This window comes from Moschus berezovskii, chromosome 7, assembly GCF_049115385.1.
Source record: "Moschus berezovskii isolate FMDL1 chromosome 7, NW_MosBer_1.0, whole genome shotgun sequence".
NCBI classification, from domain to species: domain Eukaryota; kingdom Metazoa; phylum Chordata; class Mammalia; order Artiodactyla; family Moschidae; genus Moschus; species Moschus berezovskii.
The window spans coordinates 110924555-110936675 of NC_142466.1; the positions used below are offsets into that span (position 1 = coordinate 110924555).

At 53.7% G+C, this 12121-nt stretch overlaps 1 protein-coding gene across 2 annotated transcripts in view; it reads right to left on the minus strand.

The window, feature by feature from the left end:
* WHRN (whirlin) overlaps positions 1 to 12121 on the minus strand; it is an 88988-nt gene that overhangs the window by 16430 nt on the left and 60437 nt on the right. Inside the window, exons 4-8 of one of the 2 annotated variants that reach the window (XM_055427679.2) lie at positions 7709 to 7911; positions 6567 to 6603; positions 5232 to 5444; positions 3682 to 3891; positions 604 to 636 (exon numbers count right to left, since the gene is read on the minus strand). In XM_055427679.2, the coding sequence (XP_055283654.1) occupies positions 604 to 636; positions 3682 to 3891; positions 5232 to 5444; positions 6567 to 6603; positions 7709 to 7911 (696 nt within the window). The remainder of the gene's footprint in view (positions 1 to 603; positions 637 to 3681; positions 3892 to 5231; positions 5445 to 6566; positions 6604 to 7708; positions 7912 to 12121) is intronic. The other variant, XM_055427681.2, reaches the window with a different exon arrangement.

Genomic DNA, 12121 nt, shown 5'->3' on the forward strand with positions numbered 1-12121 from the left:
AATTGATGGTGACTCCAGACACAATTGTGCCCTCAAGCAGCCCATGGTCAAGGTGGGTAAGTGACTAGGCTGGTAAATATTATTAAAATATAATGACACAGGAGCCATAACAGCAGGAAGCCCAGGGGGCTGATGGATCCAGATACTCAAAGTCACCCCCCTTGAGGGGATCAGGGAAGTTTGCTTGGAGGAAGAGGCATGTGAGCTAAGGGCTGAAGCACATACAAGAGATAGCCATGCCACATGAAGTGGGAAGAACGTTCCGGGCAGACAGACTGCGTGGCACAGGCAAAAGCCAAGAGGTCTCTTGACAGCTCCAGAGCACAGAACTGTCATCCTCATTTTATAAAACTGAGCTCAGGGAGGCGGACTCATTTCCTGAGGTCACGCAGCAAGGAACTGGCAGAGCTGGGATTTGAACCACTGCAGAGCCTGAAAACCCTGATGGACCGGCAAACAGGAGAGACAGAGAGCACCAAGAAGAACCTAGTCTCCCCGCTGGGCTGGGGGTAGGCACAAAGGAGTGAGGGGAAGGGCCACAGCCCCCTGCCTCCACCCCAGCTAAAGGATTCCCAGAGACCCACTCGGCAAGAAGGACGGTACCTCCATCAGGTCTATAAGCCACAGCAGCCGCTCCTGGGAAGGAATGGTGGACAAAAGGCAAAAAGAAAAACACATCAAATAAACATAAGGGATGGAGTGGGCACAGCAAACCCCCTTCCCAAACACACACACAGACACACATAGGCAAAACAAACATTCCCCAAACTCCTTTTCTCTTCACGTGGACTGCTTTGGGCAGGAATAAGGGAGGGATGAGGAAGACCCCACAGGGACAGTCAGCATGGCTTCATTCTAACTGCCTCCTAGAAGGAAACAAAGAAAGGACACTGTCCTTGAGAAGGGCCGTCAGGAGATGGTCATGCCCCCTGGGGGCAACCCTGGGAGTTTCCAGCAGTTGAAGCTAGCATCACTATTCCCACTTGGCAGATGGGAAAACTGAGGCTAAGCAAAGGGAAGTGACTTGTCCAAGGTCACATCTGTGGCTGAAAGGCAGAGCCTGAAGGAGTATCTTGTTTGGAAGCCTCCATCAGAGAAGACCCGGATTCCAGGGAAGTGCAGGCCCCATGATGGCAGAGAACCTCAGCGCCTGTGAACAGAAGCCCAGGGCTGTGCTTGTGCAAGATGCCCAACACGGGATGACATTTGGAGGGGGAATGGCAGAACCTCAGCCCCGTGCTTTCCAGAAGACCTCAAGTGCCTGCAAGGCCCCAGATACAGGGTGGTTACCCCAGCCAGGCTGGGAAACATGGGGAAGAACAGAGGCTTCCTCTGCCCTCCAGGCATGCGCAGCATGTCTGGGAGGTTACGTGTCCTTTACTCTCCCAACAAGCTGGGGAAAGGAGCATTGCTGCCCCAGTGCGGAAGGAGAGCCAGGTGCTGTGGAGGGGTGTGCGTTTCCACACCACCTCTCCTGCCTGCACATCGCTCTCTTAGCACCTACCTCCCAGAGCTCGTCCTGACCTTGGTCAGTCCTGATCTGACACACCTGTGCTCTCTAGGGGGTCTCAGACTCATCAGTTTAGTTCAGTCGCTCAATCACGTCCAGCTCTTTGCAACCCCATGGACTGCAGCACGCCAGGCCTCCCTGTCCATCACCAACTCCTGGAGTTTACTCAGACTCATAGTTATTCACATTTCAGAAGCTGGGAGACCTTTTCCATCTGTCCTACAAACTTCCTGCTCAAAATCATCCTGTAGCCTTTAAGAGCTATGCCTTTCCCAGGGTGTTCCAATCTGGAGGGAGGGTGTCTTTGACAAGGCAGGGTCAACTGCCATAGCGGGGCCTCAGATGGCCAGGGACAGTGCTTTCCCGGTACAGGAGAGACCCAGGCGCTGAGCTGGGGCTGGAACCCCTGCCCTGAGCCCTTCCTGGGGATACACCTCCAAGTCCTGCAGCCTGGCCTGCCCTCAGGGCCTCGGGCTGCTCTGTGGCCAGAGTCACCAAGGACCTCAGATCATTCTATCCACAGGTGAACCAAGGCCCAGAGAAGCTGGGCTTAAACCTAAGCCTCTTGTCTCCCAGGCTAGAACACACCCCATCCCACCCACTGGATCTCTCATCCTCACTTCTGAAGGGATCATCCCAGAGTTACAGTATGCAACCCCCCAAGTTTTAGAGCAGTGATTCGTGGCTCCTGAAGCCCCACATGGACATACTTAAGTCAATCTCAGTGAAGCTGGATGCAGAGAGAAATGAACCCTTGGGCCAGGGCTCCACAGCCTGAAGCCAGTTCGTCACCTGTGTGTGCCACATCAGCGCCAAACACGCAGCCCCGTGGCGGGGGACAGCCTCCACCCTGCCCCAGAAGAGGTCTGTAGCATCATCCAGAGCCTGGAGGAACAGGCAACAGCTTCCTAGCCACCCCAGGAAGGATGAGGACTCGGGGGATGAAGGTGACTCAGAATGGTAGGGACAGGAGGTAGAGGAATAGAAGTTGCCCCAGAAGCTCAGATCCCCAGAGCTTAAAAAAAAAGCCACATTGGGAGCTGAAGCCCATAAAGCGGGCATGCTGTAGGGCTGTCTCCTAGTGGCTGTGAGCACACCTCTGCCACAGACCACCTGTGTCTACAGGTGGACATCATCACATCCTCTGACCTTCTCCTCCTCCAGCAGGACAACCAACACTGTCTAATAGAGATCCCACCCAGTTCAGTGTCTGGGAGTAACGGTGGTTAAAGAACCCATCCTCCCCGCCCCCTTCCACAGGGGAGGGGTGCCGAATGACCGACCGGCAGGGCACGAGAGGACGGAGCCGAGCCGGCTCTCCGGACCTCCAGCTCCGAATTTTCCCGCTGCATCAGTCTCAGTAACTGGCTGTTTCCTGCGATGGATAATAAGGCACTTCCTCTGCCCTTTCCTCCCCAAGGCCTCCCAGGGTTCATCTGCCTCTGAAAGTCCTGGGGGCAGAGCCATACTCTGAGGTGGTCCAGATGCCTTTCTGGGGGCTGGCGAGTCTGGGAGAAAGTCAGGCTGGGTTCTGGGGCTCCAGAGAATCAGGAGTGAGTGTCTCAGGGAAGATCCCAGTCACCACGACCATTACCACGAATAAGACCACCAGCGTGATGTCTCATGGGTTCTACCCACTGCTGGTTCTGTTTGTCTCGTTAAGAAAAATGTTAGTCGCTCAGTCCTGTCTGACTCTTTTTGACCCCATGGACTGTAGCCCAGCAGGCTACTCTGTCCATGGAACTCTCCAGGCAAGAATACTGGAGTGGGTTGCCATTCCCTTCTCCAGGGGATTAAACCTGGGTTTCCCGCATTCAAGGCAGATTCTTTACCGTCTGAGCTACCAAGGAAGCCCATTTGTCTCATTACCTGCGTTTTTCGCCTTTGTTTCCCAGCCCACCCGCCTGCATCCCCTCCCACAGCCTGTGAGTCCCTGAGGCAGGGTCAATTCGTCTTGTTCCGTTGTGTCCGAGAGCCCATGCCTGGCGCACAGGAGGCACCCAGCCATCAGGAGGTTTTCACAGGTGAAGAAACCGAGGCTCTGAGAGGGAAGGCCCAGAGCTGGCCAGGAGTCACATCCCAGCAGAGACTCCCAGGGCTGGATTCGAACCCAGATGGGTCTTAACTCCCTTGCTGGCTGTGAAGTCAGGCATGGGGCAGGGGCTGCTCACCCTGGCAGAGCTGACGGTGGTGGAGGTGCCATGGCTGCCTGTGGACGAGCCCGTGTCACTGTAGGAGACCGTGGAGTAGGTGTCCCCGGCTGCAGGGCCCGGGGGCTGCCGCGCCTTCATCGACTCGATCTCCCGTCTCAGCACCAGGTGGTCGAAGCGGTCCAGGTCTTGAGGGGAGATGGTGCCTCTCACCTCAGAAAGGAGCGAGAACTGGAGGCCGGGACAAGCCGGGCTCTCAGCAGGGAGCTCCACCAGCAGGCGGGACAGCCCTCTGCCACCCCAAATGCAGGCGTGCATGCTAAGTCACTTTAGTCGTGTCCGACTCAATGGACTGTGGCCACCAGGCTCCTCTGTCCATGGGACTCTCCAGGCATGAACACTGGAGTGGGTTGCCATGCCCTCCTCCAGGGGAGCTTCCCAACCCAGGGATCGAACACACATCTCTTGGGTCTCCTGCATTGGCAGGTGGGTTCTTTACCACTAGCCCCTGCTACCCCAAACAACCTTTGTGCAAACTTGGTCACTGCCCTCCCCTCCTTAACCCTCCGTGGCTCCCCACTGTCCTAAGACAAATTCCAAACACCTAGATGCCAGGCCCCGGAGAAGGCAATGGCACCCCACTCCAGTAGTCTTGCCTGGAAAATCCCATGGACGGAGGAGCCTGGTAGGCTGCAGTCCGTGGGGTCGCGAAGAGTCGGACACGACTGAGCGATTTCACTTTCATTTTTCACTTTCATGCATTGGAGAAGGAAATGGCAACCCACTCCAGTGTTCTTGCCTGGAGAATCCCAGGGACAGCGGAGCCTGGTGGGCTGCCGTCTATGGGGTCGCACAGAGTCGGACACGATTGAAATGACTTAGCGGCAGCAGATGCCGAACCCAGCATCATCCACCCCTGCTCCCCGCTCACTTCTTCCCTAACATCTCACCCTTCACGTCTGGCTCCAGGTCCCTGAACAGAGAGCCCTGGGCTGTCCCTTCCCGCTCCTTCCCCCTCCTTCTCTCCCTGAACAGAGAGCCCTGGGCTGTCCCTTCCCCCTCCTTCCCCCTCCTTCTCTCCAAACTGACTTCCCTCTGCTAAGTCTTCCCAAAGGTAACCACTCCCAGTGGATTTAATCACTTCTTCCTTGGTGCAGATTCTGAACCTCAAACAGGCTTCTCCACTAGAGCAGCGTTCTCAAAGAGGGTAGCACGGTTTGGTCATTTGGGGGCTTGTGAAACATGCGGAGGTAGCCAGCCTGGGCTGTGGCCCAGGCATTGCTTTGTAAGAGCAATCCAGACGGTTCTAAATGTACATCCAGCATAAAAAGCTGCTACACTGGGACCCCAAACACAAGGCACGTGGACTGTTCCCTTGACAGTCTGAGGGGTTTGGGGGTGGGGTCTGTCTCGGTCACCAGTCTCTGCCCAGGCTTCAGGCTGGGTCTGACTCTTTGTGGGTTTTCAGTAAAGGAGTGGGGTTCAGAGGGAGGCAGGGAAGGATGCAGAACCCCCGGGGAGCTGAAGCCCGGCCCCTCTAGCCCCGCCATGCCCGAGGAGGCGCGGGTCACCTTGGCGTGGGTGTTGAGCAGCTCGAACAGGGCCATGACGAGGGCCTCCACCGACACGCTGCCGCCGCGGTACTCCTCCAGGTAGTAGGCCATGGTGGCACGCTCCTGCTCGGTCAGCAGGTGCCGCGCCTGCTCCTCCAGCAGCACCCGCGTCTGGTTCCCCAGGCTGCTCAGGGTCACCTGGGAGCCGGCTGGCCCCTTGTAAAACCCCAGCTGAAAGACAGCGAGACAGAGGTCCCGGGCGTGCGGGTCTGCTCCGGAAGCCGCGCCAGCTACCACCCTGCAGACGGGTGGGGTGGGTCCCTCAGAGGTCTCCGCCCACAGGTAAAGCCGCAGGTGTTCCCGGACGTTCTCAGGGTACCTGGGCTCGGTCTCCTGCAGCTGCACAGTGCTTTTCTGGCTCAGGGGGCGGTTTTATTCGTGTCGTCTCATCAGAGCCCCATGACCATTCAGGGTCAAGCAGTATTATTATGGATCCCATTTCACTGTTTAGGTTGCTGTCTCTCTCTGGGCACATTGGGGATAATATTAATGTGATTTCTGAAATGTGGCTCAGACCTGCACACACAGCACGCCACCCAGCATGGCCTCCAGCACCATCAGCCGTGTTGAAGAGGCCACCTGGTCTCCCTGCTTGTCCCCTCTGCCTCTCCCTGTTGCCTTCACAGAGCTGCTAAGGCGACCTCGTGAAAACACGGATCTCATGTTGCCCCCTGGTGAAGCCTTTCAATGGCGCCCCATCATTTCAGCTTAGCAGCCGAACCTCTTCCATGGCTCACTAAGTCCTATGGGATCTGATGATTCCACCAACAAGCCATGCGTGGTGCCTGCCCCAGGGCCCTGGCACGTGCTGTGCCCTCTGACTGCATCCTCTGCTCCGGCTCCTGCCCAGACGCTGATCTCACTAACCTCCACTTCATGTTCAGCTGACAGCCCAGACACTGTGTTGCCACCTCAGAGAGACTTCGCCCTCTTCCCTTCGCCCTCCCCACACCTAAACACCTGCCGTTCTCTCTCCTAAGACCCAGCACCTTTCTTGGAAGGCACTGAGCATCTTTGATGACACGAAATGCATGACGGTTTGCTCTTCGTTGATGTGTGTCTCCTTCACTGGGTGTAACCCCTGTCAGGGGGAGGACCTGATTTGTGCTGTTCGTGCTGCTAACTCCAGGGTCCAGGGTGATGCCTGGAACCGGGTGGCCTGGGACCTTCCCACGTGTGTGGGAAGGAGGCTATGCAGGCAGTCGGCAGGCTGCCCATCCTGCTGGGCCCAGAGCTCCCCACTCGGGAACCAGGGAAGAAGCCAAAGATACCCGTAGACAGAGAGCAGCCTACCTTGTTGGTCCCTTCTGCTGTGAGATCCCCGGGAAACCTACAAAGAAAGACAAGCACATTCAGCCTGATATCTGAGCAGTTCGAAGAGGCACAGGCCAGGGAATGGGCTGCTTTGCAGTGAGAGGAATGAAGCTTTGGGAGAATCACGGGCTGAGCTCACTGGGGCCACTCAAGGGAATATCAGGCCCTGGACAGATGGGCAGTTTCTGAACTCCTGACCAACCATGTGGACGGCACTTCTCAAGCCAGGCAAGGTGGTCTGCTGAGTTGTTTCATGCCCCATAGGGCCACGTCAGGTAACACGCAGAGGCAAGACTAAACAATAACTGCCATGTGGCCTCAGGGTCAGTGGCCCAGCCTAGGGAGGGTGAGGACGGGGCAGTTGGAGAAGCTAAGAAACAACTTGCAGGTGCAGGTCTCTTCCAGTCTGTTTCCATGAAAAAAAAGTGTGGTCTCAAGCTGCCAGGATCCCTAATTTTCAAGGAGCAGCCAAAATTCCAGGTGTCTGCCCCCACCACGGGAAACCTGATGCCTTTTTAAATGTTGGTAACTAATTTTTAAAAATTACTGCACTGGGAAGGTGAAAAGAAGAGAGAAGGAGGGGATGAAGAAAGGGAGAAAGAGATGCCCTGGGTGTGTGCGGCCTGGGGGCCACGGCCAGTTTGAGATTTCAAACGGAAATCCAAAGGTGACACTTTACGTTATTAGCAGCTGTGCCGCCACCTGGCAACTATCTCTCACGTTATGACTCCCAAGACCCTTTCACGCAAGTCACTCGTGGGATCCTCATCTGCGCATCAGGGATGGGGGCTGCAGTTAGGATTCCCACCTTTCAGACAAAGCAACGAAGGGCCAAAAAGGAAGTTACGACATCTGCCAAACGTCTAGTAAAGAGCAAGAGAACTGGATGCTGCGGTTCAGCTTTCCAAGGAAAACTGAGGCCAGAAGAGCAAAGGGGGTGTGCCCACGGTCAGGCCCCACAAACGGGAGGGACCCTGGGGTGGGGCTTCAGGCTCAGGGAACCGGGGCAGTCTTCACAGATCGGGGCACAGAGCATGGTGCAGGGACGGAAGGGGCTGCTACTGGCTTTCAGGAACGGCCCTGGGGCCCTGGGGCTCAGAGTGAGAGCAGCATGGCCGCACCCTGCACAGTGGGCGGCAGCGTCCCCGATCCGGGAACTGGCGATCCACTTGGTCTCGTCCACAGTGGTGCGGGCGTGGGGCAGCCTCCCGACGTCCTTCACGGTCAGGATGAGATGCTGGGATGACTTGAGCAGCCTGACCGCCTCGTCGTGCAGGATGTTGAGAAAGCTCCGCCCATTCACCTCCAGAATCTGGTCCCCGACCTGCCAAGACCACGACACAACACGGTCACCTGGGCTGTCTGCAGGACACTGACTCATGCCAGGGGCTTCAGAATCCAGATCCCAATTTTCCTCCTGGGTAGCCTAGGAAGGAGGTCACCAAGGCTCAGACAGGCTATGTGGGTTGCTTAAGGGTCACACAGCAAGAGATTCAAAGAGGTTATGTCATACAGCAAATCAACGGCAGAACCAACTGTCCAATCAGGATCCTCACAGTCCATGACCCTGTCACTAGAAAGGGCCACCTCCTCAACTGTTGAGTGTGTGTCTGTGAGGTTCCCGAGGGTCTCCTTATCCAGAAAACAAAAGCCATTTCAGAGGCCTAGATGCAGGTGGAATTGGGGGGAAGACGAGATGTGAAGGCACTGTTCCATTAATTTTCCTTTTACAATTCTACAGCATTAAGTTTGTTACCTTAAGCACACATTCTTACCTTGCCTTCGCGTAAACATCATTTTAATTTACTTAAGAGAAATCAATAAATGAGAAAACTAGCCTATTGATAAGGGAATAATATATTACTTGGATTTTTAGGACAAGAAGGTGATTTTATTTGGTAATGGAAGAACATATTTTTAATGAAAGGATGAAAAAACAGAAGAAGAAAAAACTAGCCTTCCAATAAACATAAATATGTGACAAGACTGGAAGGGGTTGTCCAGGAATCTGTTGCAGGGTCAGCTGGGGCGCTTTCAAACTCAGAGGGTTTGGTGCTTTTTTTACATTCATTGATGGGTGACTGGAGGGGGGCTACTGAGGGTCACAGCCCACCATGGTCTTGAAGGGCAGCCCTATAACACCAATAATTTCTGGTCCCTCTTCCTTCTTCCCTGCATCCCTGTCTGCTGATGGCACATGGCCAGCCCCAGGGGCGTTTTCCAGTGCTTTTTAAAGCAAAATTTGGAAAAGGTGAGCCAAACACAAATTTGGAAGAAAAAGAGAAGAAAAGAAGACGTGGTCATGAGCCTGAGAACCAAAACCCTGGTCCCCAGTTTCCTGTATTCTTTAACCCCTCACGGCAACTTGGGAGTTTCCAGAATAGAAAGTGGTTATAAATTCAGTCTTTCTGTCTCCCCTTTGCTCCAGTGTTGATGTGTTCAGAGAAGGCCCATGGCATCTTTGCCTCCACGACCCAACCCAACATTTCCGGCACACCTCCTGCATGCCAGGCTCTGCACTGGGACACGGAGCCAAGAAAGACAGACCTCCTGCTCTCAGGCTGCTCAGCGGGCTCCATCTTGTGCTATGAGTGAGTTTTCCCTCCAGCCTCTCCACACCTTGTCTCCAAGGCCCAGCACACAGTGGGAATTCAATAAAAATTAATCCAATGAATGAAGAGTCAGACATCAGTCCCCCCCCAGTCCTAGCTCCAGGACCATTTCTGCTGAAGCTCAGGGGGGGCCAACACATGACACCAGCCTGGAGCCCCAAATTTCAAGCCACTTCTGACCAGATGCTGACTGTATGCCAAGTGCGTTGTTTGTCGCTTTACATAGTTTTCCCTATTTAATATCCTCCGCATTCTGCCAAGTAGGGATCATTTGCTCTGCATCTGACCAGAGAAAAGACAGAGATTCAGAGAGGTTAAGTAAATAGCTTGTGGTTACAGAGGCTAGTGAAGAGGACAGCAGGGTGGAAGCCCAAGTCAGGCTCCAAGGTCCTAACGCTGTCTGCTACTGGGCTGCTGTCAGGTTTCAAATCCAGCGCGCTCAAAGCCCCCATTCTGCTGTTCCTCCCTCGCCCTGTCTGCAGCATCCAGCTCTGAAAATCCACCCTCATCATCAACTCTGCCTTTGTCCCCCCAATGCTGGAGACCTGGGTTTGATTCCTGGGATGGGAAGATCCCCAGTGGCAACCCACTCCAGTATTCTTGCCTGGAGAATTCCATGGACCGAAAACCTTGGCAAGCTACAGTTCATGGGATTGCAAGGAGAAGGACATGACTGAGCAACTAACACACACCCACACACGCACGCGCACACACACGCACGCACACACACACACACACACGTACACGCACGCACACACACACGCACACACGCATGTTCTCTCTTCCGGAAGTCTCACCGTTCTCCTCCTCCATCGGTTCCCTAATCTGCGTCCCCACCTGCTCACTCCTGGGGTCCTGGGCTGGCATTCTCCTCCGCGCATTAACTTCTAACTGGCCCCAGGTTAATGTTTCCTCAGCTTTTTGCTTTTGTGATATTCCTCCTGGCTTGAAAACCTGAATGACCCCTATGACCCAGCAGGCGGCATAACCCTATGGTCAAAGGTTTCAAAGACCATCAGACTTGGGTAGACTCTCTGGCTTTGCTACTTTCATGCCACATGAACTCAAGCAAATCCCCCTAAAAACTTCTTTTTTAAAAATCGATAAAAAGAACACATTCATTTTATTAAGGTATTTTTCTGTTACTTTTGGAGAGAGAGGGAAAAAAAAAAAGCTTTCAAATAGTGGCCTGGTTTCAAAATTCATTGTTTTGGGTTTTATTTCACGCTATTTCAGTCCTGCTTCTTGGGAATAAATCTATAGCAAAACCTCAGAAGATCTATTACCTCCCATGAAGGCAGAAAAAAAAGTAAAACTGTGGGTCAGGTTCGAGAGGAGTTTGGGTTACACCAGCTTATTATTAGAGGCCTATTTAAATTTTTCTCGGGAAATTACTTTCCAAATTACATGTAGGAACACATTTTCTACTGTTACTAAGAATAGGGGGCAAAAATCCATTAAACTTGTGTCCCTTAGTTTTCTTGCACATAAAGAGGGAATCCTAGCCCAGGACCGCCCTCCAAATTTCTACAGTCATCAGTGTCATCAGTCATCAGCGCTGGTTTCCAATGCCGCCAGAATATCCACAATTTTCTCTCTCCATATCCAGTTGAAAAATCCCTGAAAACCTGTGTGTCCTAAGTCACTTCAGTCGTGTTCGACTCTACAACCCCATAGACTGTAGCCTGCCGGGCTCCTCTGTCTATGGAACTCTCCAGGCAAGAATATTGCAGTGGGTTGCCGTTTCCTACTCCAGGGGATCTTCCCGACCCAGGGATTGAACCAATGCCTCTTACACCTCCTGCTGGTAGGTTCTTTACCACTAGGGCCGCCAGGGAAGCTTAGGGAGCCTCAGTTCGTCTCCTTGTAAAGAGCTTAAGGGAAGACCCAATGTCTGATTTGAGGCTCGGCACACAGTAAGTGCTCAATAAGTGCTTATGCACAGGAGGTGTGGATTTTGCCTCTTCCCTGTGTGTCTATCTCCCAGCTGGTGTTTCCTGATGCTGAGAACAAAGCTGTGTTAAAGAAGACCTTCGCAGGCAGGCGCTAGGGCCCTACTGAGAGCGGAGTGCGATGCCAGCCCGCGCCAGCCCACTGTTCTGGGTCCTCACGCTTTCCCTGAGTAGCGGCTGCACCTCTCCTCTCTGTCCCCAGCTCCCCGCTCCCCCACAGCTCTGAACTGGAGCCAGGCTGCACTCTTCATCTGCTGAAGTGCTGTTTGCTTAAGTATCCCTCTCAATAGCTCTGGCTTTTGTTAAGCTAAGGGAATCAATTTTAATCTTTCCCACACACTTTATTTCATCTCAGCAGTTTAATTAAAGGAAGTAACATCTGAGAGACCAGATAAGTGAGAGCATCCCTTGTGAGCAAGCCCCTCCCTACAGGTCTAGACCTGGGGGACAAACAACTCAACTGCACAAACAACTACCTGGCCCTTTGCAGTGAGGAATGTCCCAGATATTGCTTGGGACCTCAGTGCACTAGATCAAGCATTCGTTGTTCAACTGGAACTCAGATATATGGTGGCGCGTGTTTTTATTAGCTAAATCTGACAACGCTGGGTTGGGAGTATCAGTCTCCTCTGGAGGCAATGCTGCTTGGTGGGGGCGGGGGTGAGCCGATTTAGTGCTATGGTTTCCAAACTTCAGTTCCCTTCCCTTGCCCTGAACCGGGCACCTGTCAGTTGTTCAGTCCTGTGAATCACCAGTGGACAGGTACTGCTGCTTGCTTGTAAGAATTAACATCCGGCAAAACGAAGGTCTGCTGTACTAATCACATGCTTGTTGAATAAATCCCTACCCAATCTGTGCGTCAGCATGGGGACCATGTGCAATCCACCAGGGAACAGACATGAAGCAGGAGTTACTCTCTGCTGCTGCTGCTAAGTCGCTTCAGTCGTGTCCGACTCTGTGCGACCCCAAA